Source organism: Oncorhynchus mykiss, chromosome 4, assembly GCF_057628025.1.
Source record: "Oncorhynchus mykiss isolate SJ-2025 chromosome 4, ASM5762802v1, whole genome shotgun sequence".
Classification (NCBI taxonomy): Eukaryota; Metazoa; Chordata; class Actinopteri; order Salmoniformes; family Salmonidae; genus Oncorhynchus; species Oncorhynchus mykiss.
The window spans coordinates 14,791,127-14,810,294 of NC_143025.1; the positions used below are offsets into that span (position 1 = coordinate 14,791,127).

At 41.8% G+C, this 19,168-nt stretch overlaps 1 protein-coding gene across 10 annotated transcripts in view; it reads right to left on the minus strand.

Annotated features, from left to right (window-relative positions):
• LOC110521343 (receptor-type tyrosine-protein phosphatase zeta) overlaps positions 1 to 19,168 on the minus strand; it is a 99,903-nt gene that overhangs the window by 55,759 nt on the left and 24,976 nt on the right. For all 10 annotated transcript variants that reach the window (XM_090231212.1, XM_090231211.1, XM_090231208.1 and 7 more), the window contains exon 2: positions 6,325 to 6,405. In XM_090231212.1, the coding sequence (XP_090087338.1) occupies positions 6,325 to 6,405 (81 nt within the window). The remainder of the gene's footprint in view (positions 1 to 6,324; positions 6,406 to 19,168) is intronic.

The window sequence follows — 19,168 nt, forward strand, 5'->3', positions numbered from 1 at the left end:
GTTTCTATAATTAAACATGTGGAACTCTACGCACGCTGCACCGTGGTCCATTTATTCTAACAACGATCGTGACACACTGACTTGCATAGAAAGCAACGGAAGCTAACTCTGCCTTGGCTTGTTGGCCAAAGACTATGGGGGAATTCATATTGGGGGGGGGGGGGGGTTGGATAAATGCTGAAAATCGACCTATCGACCTTTGGAGATCTTCTACGTTTTGTTCTATGTGAATTTTCAGCAACTAATGTCATTTTTTGTGAATTTAAGCATTTATGTAATCGAAATAAGCATATAAAGTGCATAAAGGATTCAGAACTCATAAAAGTCATGTTGACTGACTGATATTATCTCATTGAACAAAACGTAGAAGATCTCCTTTTTTCTGGAGGCAAGCCGAAGTTTGGAGACAAATTCTATGCCCCTTCGTCGTGATTGGTTAACAGTAGGGATTCTTCAATAAAGTTTGTCATTCAACGAGAGCTGTATTCATGCACATTTTAAAATGTAGAAATACTGCACTAAACATCTTAGTTAGACAAAAATATCCTCTGTAAAAACGTTACAATTCATGACAGATTTCTAGAGTAATGTTACATTAATTCACTCTCTCCGTGGTTCTGTTATTTTATTACTCACACACATGCAAGACAGCCACCAGCAACTATTAGTCTTAATTCTTTTTTGTTTGATTTATTTAACTTCTTATGGTATAGGGGACGCTTGAATCCCACTTGGCCAAAAACCAGGGAAAATGCAGTGCGGCAAATTAAAATAAAATTATATAAAAATCAAACTTTAATTAAATCACACATGAAAAGATACTCAATTAAAGCTACACATAAGACAGTAAACAGTAAACAAAGAGGGTAGCATATTTCAACCCTGCAGGCGCTACACAAAACGCAGAAATAAAATATAAAAACATGCCTTACCTTTGACGAGCTTCTTTTGTTGGCACTCCAATATGTCCCATAAACATCACAATTGGTCCTTTTGTTTGATTAATTCTGTCCATATATATCCAAAATGTCAATTTATTTGCCGCGTTTGATCCAGAAGAAAACAGCTTCCAAAATGCGCAACGTCACTACAAAATATTTCAAAAGTTGCCTATAAACTTTGCCAAAATATTTCAAACTACTTTTGTAATACACCTTTAGGTATTTTTAAACGTTAATAATCGATCAAATTGAAGACGGGTCTATCTCTGTTCAATACAGGAACACAACAAACCAAGCTACTTTTCAAGTCTTGCGCAGCTCTCAACAGTGTTACGCAGTTCCTAGTTGGCCCTACTTCTTCATTGCACAAATGAATAACCTCAACCAAATTCCAAAGACTGGTGACATCCAGTGGAAGCAGTAGGAACTGAAAACAATATTGTTTGCCAATGAGAAATCAGTGAACAGACAGAGACCTCAAAACAAAAAATCAGAACGGTTAGTCCTCTGAGTTTTGCCTGCTACATAAGTTCTGTTATACTCACAGACATGATTCAAACAGTTTTAGAAACTTCAGAATGTTTTCTATCCAAATCTACTAATAATATGCATATCTTATATTCTTGGCAGATTAGCAGGAAGTTGAAATTGGGCACGCTATTTATCCAAAAGTGAAAATGCTGCCCCCTATACCTTAAGAAGTTAACCAGGTAAGCTAGTTGAGAACAAGTTCTCATTTACAACTGCGACCTGGCCAAGATAAAGCAAAACAGTGTGAAAGAAACAAGAGTTACACATGGAATATACAAGCGTACAGTCAATAACACAATAGAAAAAAAATAAAGTCTATATACAGTGTGTGCAAATGGCATGAGGTGGTAAGGCAATAAATATGCCATAGTAGCAAAGTAATTACAATTTAGCAGATTAACACTGGAGTGATAGATGAGCAGATGATGATGATCAGATGATGGTGTGTTAGTAGTGATACTGGTGTGCAAAAGAGCAGCAAAGTAAAGAAAAACAATATGGGGATGAGGTAGGTAGTTTGAGTGGGCTATTTACAGATGGACTATGTACAGCTGCAGCGATCGCTCAGCTGCTCAGATAGCTGATATTTAAAGTTAGTGATGAAAATGTAAGTCTCCAGCTTCAGCGATTTTGGAATTCGTTCCAGTCACTGGCAGCAGAGAACTGGAAGGAAAGGCGGTCAAAGGAGGGCTTTGGGGATGACCAGTGAGATATACCTGCTGGAGAGTGAGCAAGGAGGCCTACAAACCTGACTCCGTTACACCAGCCATGTCAGGAGGAATGGGCCAAAATTCAACCAACTTATTGTGGGAGGCTTGTGGAAGGCTAGCCGAAACATTTGACCCAAGTTAAACAATTTAAATGCAATGCTACCAAATACTAATTGAGTGTGTGTAAACTTCTGACCCACTGGGAATGTGACGAAAATAAATAAAAGCTGAAATTAATCATCTATTATTCTGACATTTAACATTCTTAAAATAAAGTTGTGATCCTAACTGACCTAAGACAGGTAATTTTACTAGGATTACATGTCAGGAATTGTGAAAAACTCAGTTTAAATATTATTTGGCTAAGGTGTATGTAAACTTCCGACTTCAACTGTATAGCCTACAAACTACTGACCTTTGTAACATCTACATTAAAAAATTATAATAAATCAATTTAATATAGCCTACACCATCACAATAAAGCCATTATTTATTTTAGACAGGTCTAAAGAAACATTATATGAAGAAAATGTAGTCTATTTCAGAAGAACAGAATAGCATAGTCTGAGTTGTTAGGCCCTCTCTCGCTATGCCATATGGCTGTGGGCTGCACTAGTTCATTTAGCAGACAAGATTTTCTTAAAATTCTGTAGCATTATATTATTTTATGGTATGAAGAAAACAATTGCACATAGCTGAATAAAATATGAATAATTTCTCCAAATGATCTCTTAGGGAGTGCGCACATGCTATTCTGTGTTGAGCGGTTAACAAAGAAACAGATACTCCTATATGCTTCATTTAGAGTTATTTATGTAACTTTAGTTGTGATAAAATGTTGGCCTATACGTTTTATGCCTCCTTTTTCTTATGTTTGGATTTTTAATACATTCTAAGGCTGCATGATGCAACTCTAATGACGATTTGAAAAAAAGATGCATGAAAAGGCATGAGCTCTGCTTTGTTTCTTGTGCAGGCTGCACACTTCAGTCTATCATTCACAATTTGACAAGCTTCTCACCAGGATTTCTCGAATCTCCCGGTGGCATCCCTCTTGTGCCCTATTTTTGTGTGTAAGGGAAAATGTATGGAGTAAAAAGTTAATTATTTTCTTTAGGAATGTAGTGAAGTAAAAGTTGTCAAAAATATAAATAGTAAAGTAATGAAGATACCCCCCAAAAAGTACTTAAGTAGTACTTTCAAGTATTTTTACTTAAGTACTTTACACCACTGGCTCTCATGAAGTATTCAATTAGATTTTCGATTACATTCAATTACAGAGTGATTAGAGTGTGTCATAGCTGAATCATTAGTTAGGTAACATAGATAAATAAGATGTTTTATTTACTTTCATAATATGCTTATGTGAGATACTTGTCATTAGAATGTCTCTTCTGGACTATACTGTCATCAGTTGCATTTTTCTTTTCTTCTCTAGGGAAAAGTCACTTTGGGCCCAGAGAGGGGAGAGGCCCGAATGGAACATTGTCTTCATATGTGAATGTATCTGTTAAACCATGTGTCGTGTCTTTACTATCATTAAATTGAAACTTTGTTTTTATCAAAGATTCTCTGTAATTAGTATTACGCGATCAAATTGACTAATCATGTAACTGTAATTAACTAGGAAGTCGGGGCACCAAGGAAAATATTCAGATTACAAGGTTGTAATTTACTAATATAACCTTTCAGATATTTTCATATCTGATCCATAGTCTTCCGATTAATGAATTATTTACTTTACCTCACGTTAGTCTCATTCCAAACGTAAATGGTTGGTTATCTGCACGAACCCAGTCTTCACTATGAGTCATCCATACATCAATTGTCTTAAAACATTTATTTATTACTAACTAAGTCATTCACAGAAATGCATATACAAACAAACAAGGTAAATATGGTTACAAGAAATGATAGGGGAATGTGCCCTAGTGGGCTAAACCGGCATCGCTGCTTGTTAGACAAAAGGGGAAGTGGAGGTCAACTGAGATGAGATATTATAAAGTTGATCATTATAACAATTGAAATGCTAATCCTTTGCACATGAACGCTCACTCATTCGGGAACAATTGCAATCAATCAATATATTTACGCTCAGTGTGTCGTCGGGATCTTTGTTGAAAAGTTTGTTTCTGTTGGAGAATTTTGTCCGTCTCTCCGTCTTGGTTAGAGGGGATAGTTCAGAGCGACATTCATTCATGGTTTTGTAGAAGAGATGTTTCGGCAGTTGTCGTTCTTCGCGTTCAATGATACCGAATTCCTAGCTGCAGACTAGTAATTAATATCAAAGACTTGTTCTTATTCTGTCGGTATCGATAGTCTAAGAGTTTAACCACGTGGTATGGTTAAAAGATTCAGCAATGGTCTGCAAACTTTGTACTTCCGTGATTGAGAGAAACATGGTCTGGTGATAATTTCTCAAAGTTGGGTTTTATTCAGAATTGCAGAAAAGGGGTTGTCCCAGGATGCCTGACCCTAACTGGGCTCAGGGGCAGTCCAGGAGGTCTGACCCTAACTGGGCTCAGGGGCAGTCCAGGAGGTCTGACCCTAACTGGGCTCAGGGGCGGTCCTCTGATTTAGTTCAAATCAAAAAGGGAATTGGATTTTCCTTCATTAAACAGTCCACAATCATATTACACAATTTTACAAACAGTATCATACTCACTCATTCATCTTATACAACAATTAGATGTAAACCTCATATCTGAGGCTATTATATAAACAGCGTTATGGTAATGTGGCCACACCGTCTCCCATGAGCTTCCCCAAGTTGTAACAAATGGACCAGTTCGTAGCTAGATTCTTCACTGATCTTTTATACTTTCTCCGGAACATGACATTTTTTCGGACCTCGAGTTCTTGTTCGGATCTCTATACTGTGTGGCCATGTGGCAGGAATTTACGACCTCTCTCTGACCACAGCAGCCTAGTTGAAGGAGGAAAGGGGGAGGCAGGGAGAGGGGGATGGGGTTGCTTTACCCAAAGAGGGCAACGTCATGAAACATGTGATGGGGAGATGTCGTGGAAAATTGCGAGATTATGTGATAGTGCTTGTACGATTATTTTATAATCTTTCTATTGCATTAGAATGGTTTTTTTTCCCGACAGAATAGAATCTGTCGAATATTGTGTGTGTGTGTTCCACTGAGGATGGGCCTTTGAGATAGCACTGACAGAGGAGATTTACAATGTCTTTGGCCAATAAAGCCTAAAGAGCATTCCAGATAGTGAGGTAATGTTTTGGTACTATGAAGTACCAGAAACGAGATTAGAATCTCGTTTTAGAGACCAAACTGAATGATAATTTATAGCTAATACTATCTGGCTATGGGATACTCCTCTCTCAAGTAAAAGGCCCTTTGTGAAGTTTCTGAGATCTGTGGTTCGTCATGTGAGTTGAGAGGTGTGTATCTTGCCTATAAAAGATACTAGAATTATTTTGTAAGCACTCTCAGAATTCATTTATAGACACTGAATTGATCTGAGAGTCAAAGGGCTATGGTGAAGCTCATATGATTAAAGATGAAGTTTAAATATAGCTGACTTGTGTGTGGTTTGTAAACTCTCCTCATTTAGTAATACAGGAAATTACCAACGACAAGTGACAATAGAGTGCTGAGTACCAGCCAGAATAGCAAGTTTGGTAGGCTACTAATGACCATCAGCAGCTTCAGAACTTGGAGAAGCCTAGTTACTGTGACTAAATGGTCACAAGGAATTTGACTGCGGTCATGACTCGTGACCGCCGGTGTGGCGGTAATATGGTCACCATAACAAGCCCTAGCCAGGACCATTCACAGTTGAGCTCACTCGGTTTAGCTCAATGCTGATTAGGTATTATTATTCTTTTTAAAAATGTACCTGGCTTCCTTTGCATTCATTGCTGCGGGTGGCAACAATGTCATACTATTTTGGACAAGACAGCATCAGATAGATGGCCTACACATACAGAAGGGCTTTGTTTCGCTTGCTCTGATGCTTTTTCCAGTGAGATACAGTCAGCCTCTAGCGAATTGAAGGAAAATGATGAAACACAGAGAGACAAAAGATACATTTGCTCTACATCTTGTATTTATTCTAAGGCTTCCCATTGAGAGAGACATTGAAAATTAAACCAAACTCGTGGTCCACTCCACACTCACCCGCATAGGACCAGTCGATGTCATCAGCGAATTTGCGCTGGGCAGCCTGGGCCCGGTGTCCGTATCCTTGCACAGGTTCAGCTGCAACAGAAATCAACTCTTTCTCAAAAACAGCTCTGTTTAAGGCCTCAATGACCAAAAATGTGATTTCATTAAAATCAGCCATTACCATTATCATGGAATCAGAATTATCATACATTCACACAGCCTCTCAATCCTCCTGAGTTGGTCTGGTTTTATTTGAGAATTGAAAGACATCCATATCCCTTTGAGGGATCAAACTCATGATACACTCATTCCAAAAGATCATTGGAAAAACAAACAATTTGTTATTACACATTATAATATTGCAAATAGGCCATTATGGGTAGTGCAACATTGAGAAAATCTCAGCAAAAGAAACGCTCTCTGAGCTTGTACAATAAAAACGGTCAGTTATGTTTTCCTTCTGAAGAAATTTCCTCCAGTTCGGGAATAATGAGTAAGTCTCAGATCTACAGGACATAGACTTAACGTAATGCACTCTGGGGGACGTCTGTGGAGTACATCTATGTGTGTTTGTTTACTTGTCTCTAAAAACCACACACACACACACACACACACACAAATCCCTGCTTTTCACTGTCATTTGAACTAGTGCTATAGAATGATGAGGAGGTGATAGTGTATCATTATGATGCCCTACTAGTCCTGTCTGGGTAATGAATTGGAGCCAGAGCTCTCAGGGCCACACTGCCAGGTCATTATGGAAGAGTTACTGTCTGTCAGAACCAAAATGCCTCATTAGCATAGCTAGCACAAAGCAACTGCTCACTAAAGCAAAGGGAAACCAAATACACCAAACGTTCTCCTGCAGCATTAATAACTCCAAATGTTTCCAAAATGCAGGAAGTGACTGAAACAGCACCCAATGTTCTGGAACATCACTGTGAATGTTGCTGAATAAAACCAGGACAACTGACTAGAAGAGAGGGTGGATTACCTGCTTCACCTTTTGCAACCATAATCAACCTTAAAAACAACATTCCTCCATGCTTCAGCATCGTCAAAATATTCTCATCTAGGGGATAAAATAAACTTGTTTTCCTCTATGACAAACAAATTCACTTAAAGTGATACTTCGCAATTTTCCCCCAGAATCAGATGGACTCGTTGATACCATGTTTATGTCTCTGTGTCCAGTATGAAGAAAGTTAGAGGTACTATAGTGAGCCAATGCTAACTAGCATTAGCACAATGACTGAAAATATATGGGTACCTGCTAGCATCTGACTCTGGGGAAGTAGATATAGGGCCTTATTGACAAAATCCCAAAGTGTACCTTTAAAAATGCACTCAGTACTCGAAACGTCTATGTAAAAAAACATAGTATGGTTGGGGTCAGCACAATAGTCTTAAAAGGGCCTTAAACCATGAAAAAGTCTTGGCCTGATCCGACTCTGGTTGGATGAAGATAAAGAGGCCATGCTGTGTTTGACTATTTTCATGTTCGCCTGGGATAAATTGTCAATCTAATCCAGGATTAAATGTCTCCGAGTACCAGAAACAAGCTGTCCCTCTCGCAGGGCAGAAATGTGTGGTTTATGACCAAGCAAAAGTCTCCTTCACTCATAATATTCCCAAAGTACCATACAGTAACTCTTGATTTAAAAAGTGATCATTGAGGATATCATCCAAAAGGTGCAAACGGTTATAGTCTTGCATAAAATAATATTACTTCGGAAACTAGAATAAAGTAATAAATAGCTCTTTCCTTTTCTCATACTCATTTTCAGCTCTATCTGGTGGTCTTCCTCACATTTCTGGACCTCAGTTGTCCATGCCTGTTTAACACCGTGGTCAGCCAAGGGTCGTAGAGCGCCTTAAACCAAAGTGTTTTCTTTCCAACACAGGGATATCGCTATCATGGCTTCCCATCTTCCTCTCCTCTCCCTGATCTGAGAGATATGAGAGTCTAAGGTATTTGGCTTTTGCCTGTCCTATTCTTTCAACTTTTCATTTTATTTGACACATCCTATTCTTTATATTTTTTTTCAATTTTCCTCTCCAGTTGGTAGTTACAGTCTTCTCTCAACTCCTGTATGGAGAGGCGAAGGTTTGAGAGCCAGGCGTCCCCCGAAACACGACCTTGCCAAGCCGCACTGCTTCTTGACACAATGCCCACTTAACCATGAAGCCAGCCTCTAGGAGGAAACACCGTACACTGTCAGCGTGCACTTACCCGGACCAAGCTGGGCCTCCCATTGGTCGCGGCCGGCTGTGACAGAGCCTGGACTCGAACCCAGAATCTCTAGTGGCACAGCTAGCACTGCGATGCAGTGCCTTAGACCACTGCGCCACTCGGGAGGCAACATGTCCTATTCGTTTACCTGTCCTATTTGTTTACCTGTCTTATTCTTTCAGTTCAGTGCGGATGAGGGAAAGGGTACAAGGACAGGATGCATGTTATGACCATTGAGATACATCCCCAGTGTCCCTGTCTTGCTCACCTTCTGACACAGACTATACAGAAAGGAATGCTAGCCAGCAATTATGTTTTCCACTACTGTGACGCAAATCAGCCAATTAATGACGCTGTATTCCCCCCCCCCCCCCCCCCCCCAGGTTGGACATAGGGAGCTCAGTAGATGTAGATCTTACTATGTCCATCTCCTCCTACAACTACTGAACTCCCTCTCTCCATCTCTCTCTCTCTCACTCTGAATAAAAGAGAAAGGAAGCTGCTAAATTATGGACCCTCTCTTCAGGGGGAAATGGACTATAGAGTGTGTAAACAATTGCTTTGACATGAAACACCTGTCCATTTCCAGCACCAGTTCGTTCAATAAGTGCGATTCTATTACACAATGTGTGTGTGTGTGTGCATGCAAGTCTGCTTGACTACATATGTGTGTTTGTGTGTGTTGTACACTTGGCGGTGTGTTTGCGCGTGTGTGTGTGAGGTCAAGGGCACCATTCATCTCCCTATTTCCTTTCAACAGAGGATTACAGTCTGGCTCATCTTACACTTGCTTTGTCTGATGATTGTCCTTGACCATGACGAATGGCATTACCTTTCCTTTTTAAGGATCACTGGTGCATCTGTGACTGAAAGGGAACAGGTAAGCTTTCTTACACTGACAACGTTGGGTGATTAACTAATTGTGGCCCAACGCCTCCATCTGTGGCTGTTATGCATAAAAACTACAATTGGCTCGACAAACATTGAGTATCTTTCAAAAATGCATTGTGAGAAAACACTCAATGATGTAAAAAAGGAGATTTGATAGTGAACATCTATTTTAAATGACTTGTACAGTGCTACATCTCATCTACATGTTTTTCTTTATTTGTACTATTTTCTACATTGTAGAATAACAGTGAAGACATCAAAACTGCGGAATAACACATTAGGAATCATGTAGTAAAGAAAGTGTAAAACAAATCAAAATATATGTTATATTTGAGATTCTTCAAAGTTGCCACCCTTTGCTGTGATGACAGCTTTGCACACTCTTGGCATTCAACCAGCTTCATGAGGATGTCACCTGAAATGCATTTCAATTAACAGGTGTGCCTTTTTAAAAGTTCATTTGTGGAATTTCATTCCTTCATAATGCGTGTATAGTAGGTATGTCCAATCTTTTGACTGGTACTGTAGCTAGCTATCACAAGAGGTCCGTGCCAAGTAACTGAGAGCTACACTCCCAGACAGGCAGGTATCCTAGTGGTTAGAGCATTGGGTCAGTAACTGAGAACTACAATCTCCGAAGAGGGAGGTAGCCTAGCAGTTGGAGCATTGGGTCAGTAACTGAGAGCTACACTCCCAGACAGGCAGGTAGCCTAGCGGTTAGAGCATTGGGTCTGTAACTGAGAGCTACACTCCCAGATAGGCAGGTAGCTTAGCGGTTGTGGCGTTGGGTCAGTAACAGAGCTACACTCCAGAGCATTGAGTCAGTAACTGAGAGCTACACTCCCAGACATGCAGGTAGCCTAGTGGTTAGAGCATTGGGTCAGTATCTGAGAACTACACTCCCAGAGAGGGTGGTAGCCTAGCAGTTAGAGCGCTGGGTCAGTAACTGAGAGCTACACTCCCAGACAGGCAGGTAGCTTAGCGGTTGTGGCGTTGGGTCAGTAACAGAGCTACACTCCCAGATAAGCAGGTAGCCTAGTGGTTAGAGCATTGGGTCAGTAACTGAGAGCTACACTCCCAGACAGGTAGGTAGCCTAGCAGTTAGAGCGTTGGGTCAGTAACTGAGAGCTACACTCCCAGACAGGTAGGCTCCCAAACATTGGCCGTGGTGAAGGAGAGCCCGCAGGTTTTGGTAGCGGGTCATGTCAGTGGCACTGTATTGTCCTCAAAGCAAGCAAAGAAGTTGTTTAATTTGTCTGGGAGCAAGACGTCGGGGGTCCACGACGGGGCTGGTTTTCATTTTGTAATCCATGATTGACTGTAGAACCTGCAACATACGTCTCGTGTCTGAGCCATTGAATTGCGACTCTACATTGTCTCTTGTCCCTGGTAAGGGCCGGACTAAACAACTCTGTTATGCACCTCCACTATTGAACTGAATTGCTCCTGGTGTATTCATGTATGTACAGTGCTGGCTCATGTCCAGACTGTGGATGATTCTACACTGATTCCACAGTCTATAGAGTACTGGTTCATGTCACCATGAGATGGGTCAATTGGCATTGTGGGACTGTGTGGGCACAGGCTGTGTGCCTGGCATCCTGCTGGGACTGGCAGCCTGTCATTGTGCCTCGTTTTAAGTGGCTCTGGAGAGTGCCTGTCGATGGCCGGGCGGCACGAGGACATGGCACAGTGTGTGCCTGAGGGGAGGAGTATGAAATAAGAAGAAGTGTGTGGTCACACTTTTAATTCCATTCTGATCTCTCTGGCCTGAATTCTCCATCAACAGGTCCTCTGTACTGGGGTGATAAGCCTGAGTGTGTGTTTGTGTGTGTCTGTGCGTGCATGCAATTAGGAGTATGTGTGCATGTGATAAAGAACAGATGAGGGAAATAAATAACGTGTGTGTGTTGATGCGTATGCTCCTTCCTGCCTCTACATAATGACCCATCCAGAGAGCCTGTCTGATGGAGGATGCATAATGACTCCAGACGTTTAAGGTCTCCATCATTATCCCCTCTGGACTCGGGCCAAACACACAGTGCAGGGATGTTTGTTTATACAGCCTTTCTAATGAGTCATCCTAACGCTCCCCTGCTCAACATAACTGCAGTAGTGTGAGGGAGGCCTGGTACAGTAGCCAGCCATATTCAGAGGTCTTGGTCTTGTGGTCATCTGGTCAGAGCAAATCAGCGTGCAGAAAACACGAGGCCCAACTCCCTAGAAAACAAGTCGACCTCTTTATGGCCACCGGCCACAGTGACTTTGCCTGGTCTCCCACACATTGCTATGGTCACAGATTAAGCCTGTTTCCTCACACTGCCGGTCTTGGTGAGGATGTATACAGTATGGATACACTACAGAGAGGCTATAGTCTAGCACTTTGTCTGTATCTCTGTCTCTCTATCATCTCTGTCTCTATCACACTCTCTCCGTTATGAAAACAATGATCATGTTGCGTCATTCAGACAGTCTTTCTTCAGGGGAGAAATATTGTCTATTTTTTCACTTTGTCATTACTTCCTGGCCAAAAGTCTCTAAACATTTAGAGTGGGATAGTGGATGTTTTAAACAAGGGGGTTCCACTTAGCCCAGCTTGTTTAGAGGAAGAGAGAGAGATTTACAGGGATCAAAAAGGGGAGAGTTCTATAATAACAATCTCAGAAGAGTTATTTATATATTTATTTTTAGAATACCATAAATTATTATGTACAGGGTGTGATTTAAGGACCAAGAGCCATTTGAAAGCATTGAAAAATGTATTTATGGCTACATGACAGTGTATTTGGTCAATTGCTCCTTCACTAACTACGGCCTCCATACGGTTTCCATATGGTACCCTGTGCCAACTGGGAAAGTATTCACACTAGGCTTGGCCAGCATGCCATATATACCGTATACCGGGTTATTTGGAAATAGCCACAGGATAGTTTTTCAATATCGTTCTTCAATAAATTGTAATATTTGTAGCTACTTTTTAAGTAAATACCTGCAGTCAACTTGTGCAGTACGTTAGGAGATGAACAACGTGATCTGCTTATTTCCCATCACATCCTTTTACATTATGAAGCTTACCGTAGTTCCACAGATCAGTTGAGCCAGTCATATGTTTGTTTGTAAATAGCACAATGGGAGAAAGCGGGAGCAGGTCCAGCTGTTTATTGAAAGTCAAGTGTATTTTCGCTTCAATAGACTGATCAGGGACGTGCAACTATAGTTTTCCTTCACAGAAAAGACATTAGTGCAATACATTCGGTTCATTTTCATTAGATGACAAGAGAAGTGCAACGGTTACACTGAGAAAAGTACCAGAGAAAAAGTAGCCGTCTGCTGATAGAATGCCTGTTTGTGAACAGCAACTGAAGCAACAACTTAGTCTGATGCAGAGCAGAAATTGCAAAAAGCATCTTAGATCTGCGTTAACAAAACGCAGCAAGAGATTTCTTATGCATTTTATATATTTTTCCTGTGTGAAAAATCTAGAATTCTGCGTTAACGCGACGGCTAAGTTTAACTTGCTAGTTATCTAAGTAAGTAACTTAAGTTGGCGGGGCTTCATATTGTGTACGCTTTCTACCGCGTTTGAGAAGTCAAAGCACTTTGGTTGAGTTCTGTACAGCTGTCACTGCTATCTTTTGATTTCCGTGCGTTGATTTCCAATCTATTTTTTATTTATTTATTTTATTGAACCTTTATTTCACCAGGTAGGTCAGTTGAGAACAAGTTCTTATTTACAACTGCAACCTGGCCAAGATAAAGCAAAGCAGTGCGACACATACAACAACACAGAGTTACACAGGGAATAAACAAACATACAGTCAATAATATAATAGAGAATGAATACAGTGTGTGCAAATGAGGTAGGATAAGGGGGGTAAAGGGAATAAATAGGCCATAGTGGCGAAATTATTACACCCCATAGAGACTGCCAGAGGTCCGTACAACAGGCCCTCCGATTTGACACACTGAACTGTCAGAGAAGTAGTTGGTGAACCAGGTGAGGCAGTCATTTGAGAAACCAAGGCTGTTGAGTCTGCCGATAAGAATGTGATGATTGACAAAGTCGAAAGCCTTGGCTAGGTTGATGAAAAGAGCTGCACAGTATTGTCTCTTATCGATGGTGGTTATGATATCATTTAGGACCTTGAGCGTGGCTGAGGTGCACCCATGACCAGCTCGGAAACCAAATTGCATGCATAGAAGGTACAGTGGGATTCAAAATGGTTGGTGATCTGTTTGTTAACTTGGCTTTCGAAGACCTTAGAAAGGCAGGGTAGGATAGATATAGGTCTGTAGCAGTTTGGGTCTAGAGTGTCTCCCCCTTTGAAGAGGGGGATGACCGCGGCAGCATTCCAATCTTTGGGGATCTCAGACCATACGAAACAGAGGTTGAACAAGCTAGTAATAGGGGTTGCAACAATTTCAGCGGATCATTTTAGGAAGAGAGGGTCCAGATTGTCTAGCCCTTGCTGATTTGTAGGGGTCCAGATTTTGCAGCTCTTTCAGCCAGTCTGCCCCTCCTCCATCTTCTCTGAGCAGAGCAGGCAGGCTGGTTGCTCTAATGACTCCAGACAGACACATCATGTACACATGCTTCTTCAAATGAGACAAGCATGCGTCAAAACCTTTGAAGGTATTTGGTGGACTTCTAGTCAGACTCAGGAGGCGTGCACACCATCCACCGCTTCTGAGTATATTACTCGCTCATGTTCAGTCCCCGGACAATAAAGTAGACGTGCTCAGGGCGAAGATCTCCTTCCAGAGAGACATCAGGGATTGTAACATACTCTGTTTCATGGGATCATGGTTCTCTCCGGATATACTGTCCCTGTCCATACAGCCAGCTGAGTTCTCAGTACATCATGTTGACAGGAATAAAGACCTCTTCGGGAAGAAGAAAGGTGAAGGTGTGTACACTACCGGTCAAAAGTTTTAGAACACCTACTCATTCAAGGAATTCTTTATTTGTACAATTTTCTACATTGTAGAATAATACTGAAGACATCATTACTATGAAATAACACATATGGAATCATGTAGTAACCAAAAAGAAGTGTTACACAAATCAAAATATATTTTATATTTGAGATTCTTCAAAGTTGCCACCCTTTGCCGACTTGATGACAGCTTGGCACACTCTTGGCATTCTCTCAATCAGCTTCATGAGGTAGTCCCCTGCCTTTCAATTAACAGGTGTGCCTTGTTAAAAGTTCATTTGTTGAATTTCTTTCCTTCTTCATGCGTTTGAGCCAATCTGCTGTGTTGTGACAAGGTAGGGGTGGTATACAGAAGATAGCCCTATTTGGTAAAATACCAAGTCCATATTATGGCAAGAACAGCTCAAATAAGCAAAGAACGACAGTCCATCATTACTTTAAGACATGAGTCAGTCAATACGGAAAATGTCAAGATCTTTGGAAGTTTCTTCAAGTGCAGTCGCAAAAACCATCAAGTTTTTTCAACTGTCATGAAACTGTCTCTCAGGAGTACCGCCACAGGAAAGGAAGACCTAGAGTTACATCTGCTGCAAAGGATAAGTTCATTAGATTTAACTGCACTTCAGATTGCTGCCCAAATAAATGCTTCACAGAGTTCAAGTAATAGACACATCGCAACATCAACTATTCAGAGGAGACTGCGTGAAATCAGGTCTTCATGGTCAAATTCCTGCAAAGAAACCACTACTAAAGGACACCATTAAGAAGAAGAGACTTGCTTGGGCCAATAAACATGAGCAATGGACATTAGACCTGTGGAAATCTGTCCTTTGGTCTGATGAGTCCAAATTTCAGATTTTTGGTTCCAACCAAAAATGTATTTGTGAGACGCAGTAGGTGCTCGGATGATCTCTGCATGGGTAGATCCCATCATGAAGCATGGAGGAGGAGGTGTGATGGTGCTTTGCTGGTGACACTGGCAGTGATTTAGAATTCAAGGCACATTTAAACAGCATGGCTACCACAGCATTCTGCAGCGATACGCCATCCCATCTGGTTTGCGCTTAGTGGGACAATCAATTGTTATCAACATGACAATGACCCAACACACCTCCAGGCTGTGTAAGGGCTATTTGACCAGGAAGGAGAGTGATGGAGTGCTACATCAGATGACCTGGCCTCCACAATCACTGGACCTCAACCCAATTGTGATGGTTTGGGATGAGTTGGAACACAGAGTGAAGGAAAAGCAGCCAACAAGAGCTAAGCATATGTGGGAACTCCTTCAAAACTGTTAGAAAAGCATTCCAGGTGAAGCTGGTTGAGAAAATGCCAAGAGTGTGCAAAGCTGTCATCTCGGCAAAGAGTGGCTACTTTGAAGACTATATAATATATTTTGATTTGTTTAACACTTTTTCGGTTACTACATGATTCGATATGTGTTATTTCATAGTTTTGATGTCTTCACTATTATTCTACAATGTAGAAAATAGTAAAAATAAAGAAAAACCCTTGAATGAGTAGGTGTGTCCAAACTTTTGACTGGTACTGTATATTCCCCCTCAAGCCAATACCACGGTCCTCAAGGAACTACACTGGACTTTTTTGCAAACTGGAAACCACATATCCCGAGGCCGCATTTATTGTAGCTGGGGACCTTAAAGAAAATTGAGAAGAAAAAAACGCTACCAAAGTTTTATCAACACATAAATGTTGATAAAAGCCTGTAGTACACACGCTTCAAAAACTCTCGACCACTGCTACTCTCCCTTCCGGGATTGCTACAAGGCCCTCCCACACCCTCCCTTCCTTCTGCAAATCAGATCACAATTCCATTCTGCTTCTCCCTTACTATAGGCAGAAACTCAAGCAGAAAGTACCCATGCTAAGGTCTATTCAATGCTGGTCTGACCAATCGGAATTCTTCTCCTGCTTTGAGGCTAACACAGTGCCACCAACGTGGGTAAGACATTTAAGCATGTTAACCGTTGCCGGCCCAGACAGCATCCCGAGACGCGTCCTCAGAGCATGCACAGACCAGCTGGCTGGTGTGTTTACTGACATATTCAATCTCTCCCTATCCGAATCTGCTATCCCCACTTGCTTAAACATGTCCACCATCGTTCCTGTAACCAAGAAAGCAAAAAGGTAACTGAAGTAAATGACTATCGCCCCATAGCACTCACTTATGTCATCATTAAGTTTTCTTTATGTATTTATTTGTTATTTTACCAGGTACTGTAAGTTGACTGAGAACACATTCTCATTTGCAGCAACAACCTGGGGAATAGTTACAGGGGAGAGGAGGGGGATTAATGAGCCAATTGTAAACTGGGGATTATTAGGTGACCGTGATGGTTTGAGAGCCAGATTGGGAATTTAGCCAGGACACCGGGGTTAACACCCCTACTCTTACGATAAGTGCCATGGGATCTGTAATGACCTCAGAGAGTCAGGACACCTGTTTAACGTCCCATCCGAAAGACAGCACCCTACACGGTCCAATGCCACAGGCATTGGGATATTTTTCTAGACCAGAGGAAAGTGTGCCTCCTACTGGCCCTCCAACACCACTTGCAGCAGCATCTGGTCTCCCATCCAGGAACTGACCAGGACCAACCCTGCTTAACTTCAGAAGCAAGTATGCAGGGTGGTATGCTGCTGGTGAAGTGTTTTGAAGTGCCTACAGCTACAGCTGACTACAGCTCAGCCTTCAACACCATAGTACCCTCCAAACTCATCATTAAGCTTGGGGCCCTAGGTCTGTGCAACTGGGTCCTGGACTTTCTGACAGGCTTTTCCCAGGTGGTGAAGGTAGGAAACGACACATCCACTATGCTGATTATCAACACAGGGGCCCCACAAGGGTGCATGCTCAGCCCCCTCCTCTACTCGCTGTTCACCCATGAATGCGTGGCCACGCTTGCCTCCAACTCAATCATCAAGTTTGCAGATGACAAAACAGTAGTAGGCCTGATTACCAACAATGACGAGACAGCCTACAGGGAAGAGGTCACGCAATTAGAAACATTTAATCATTCGATGAGCAACAGTCGTCACATGAACTAATACAACGTCACGACACATGGAATCACTGGTCACTTGAATAAAGTTTGCATACTGTTTTACTGATTTCCAGAGGGTGGTGCTATCTGCCCAACGCATCACCGGGGGCACAGTGCATTCCCTCCAGGACACCTACATCACCTGATGTCACAGGAAGGCCAAAAAGATCATCAAGGACATTAACCACCCGAGCCACGGCCTGTTCACCCTGCTATCATCCAGAAGGTGAGGATGATAGCAGGGATTGTCAGTGATGTGTATGCTGAGGAACATGAAGCTCTGAAGCTCACCTCCTCCCTGTAGGGAGCTCCCGAGTGGCGCAGCAGTCTAAGGCACTGCATCTCAGTGCTAGAGGAGTAACTACAAACCCTGGTTCAATTCCAGGCTGTATCACAACAGGCCGTGATTGGGAGTCCCATAGGGCAGTGCACAATAGGTCCAGGTTGGGCCGGGGTAGGCCGTTATTGTAAATACTAATTTGTTCTTAATTTGGCTTGCCTAGTTAAATATAAATCAAATATCATATGTAAAGTTGAAGTCAGAAGTTTAAAAACAGTTAGGTTGGAGTCATTAAAACTTATTTTTTTCAACCACTCCACAAATTTCTTGTTAACAAACTATAGATTTGGCAAGTTGGTTAGTATCAAGGCACAAGGAGAGCCCAGATGCAGACACAGGAGGCAGATGGTTGGAGTCTTACAACATTTATTAATCCAAAGGGTTAGGCAAGAGAATGGTCATGGTCATGGACAGGCAAAAAGGTCCAAATCAGATCAGAGTCCAATAGGTACAGAAGGGCAGGCAGAATCAAGGTCAGGGCAGGCAGGAAAGTAGTCAAGAGTCAAGCAGGGGTCATAACCGAGAGGACTATTTTTATTTATTTTTTATTTTACCTTTATTTAACCAGGCAAGTCAGTTAAGAACAAATTCTTATTTTCAATGACGGCCTGGGAACAGTGGGTTAACTGCCTGTTCAGGGGCAGAACGACAGATTTGTACCTTGTCAGCTCGGGGGTTTGAACTCACAACCTTCCGGTTACTAGTCCAACACTCTAACCACTAGGCTACCCTAAAAGAGGATCGAAAAGGAATATGGGAAAAACACGCTGGTTGAGTTGACAAAACATACAATATGAACTGGCACAGAGAGAAAGGAAACACAGGGATAAATACAATAGGCTAATTGACATCATTTGAGTCAATTGGAGGTGTACCTGTGGATGTATTTCAAGGCCTACCTTCAAACTCCGTGCCTCTATTTTTGACATCATGAGAATATCTAAAGAAATCAGCCAAGACCTCAGGAAAAAAAATTGTAGACGTCCACAAGTCTGGTTCATCCTTAGGAGCAGTTTCCAAACACCTGAATGTACCAAGTTCATCTGTACAAACAATAGTACGGAAGTATAAACACCATGGGACCACGCAGCCGTTATACCGCTCAGGAAGGAGACGCGTTCTGTGTCCTAGAGATGGACACTGGTGCGACAAGTGCAAATCAGTCCCAGAACAGCAGCAAAGGACCTTGTGAAGATGCTGGAGGAAACAGGTACAAAATAATCTATATCCACAGTAAAATGAGTCCTATAGCAACATAACCTGAAAGGCCGCTCAGTTAAGGAAGAAACCACTGCTCCAGAACCACCATAAAAAAAGCCAGACTGCAGTTTGCAGCTGCACGAGGGAACAAAGATTGGACTTTTTGGAAAAATGTCCTCTGTTCTAATGA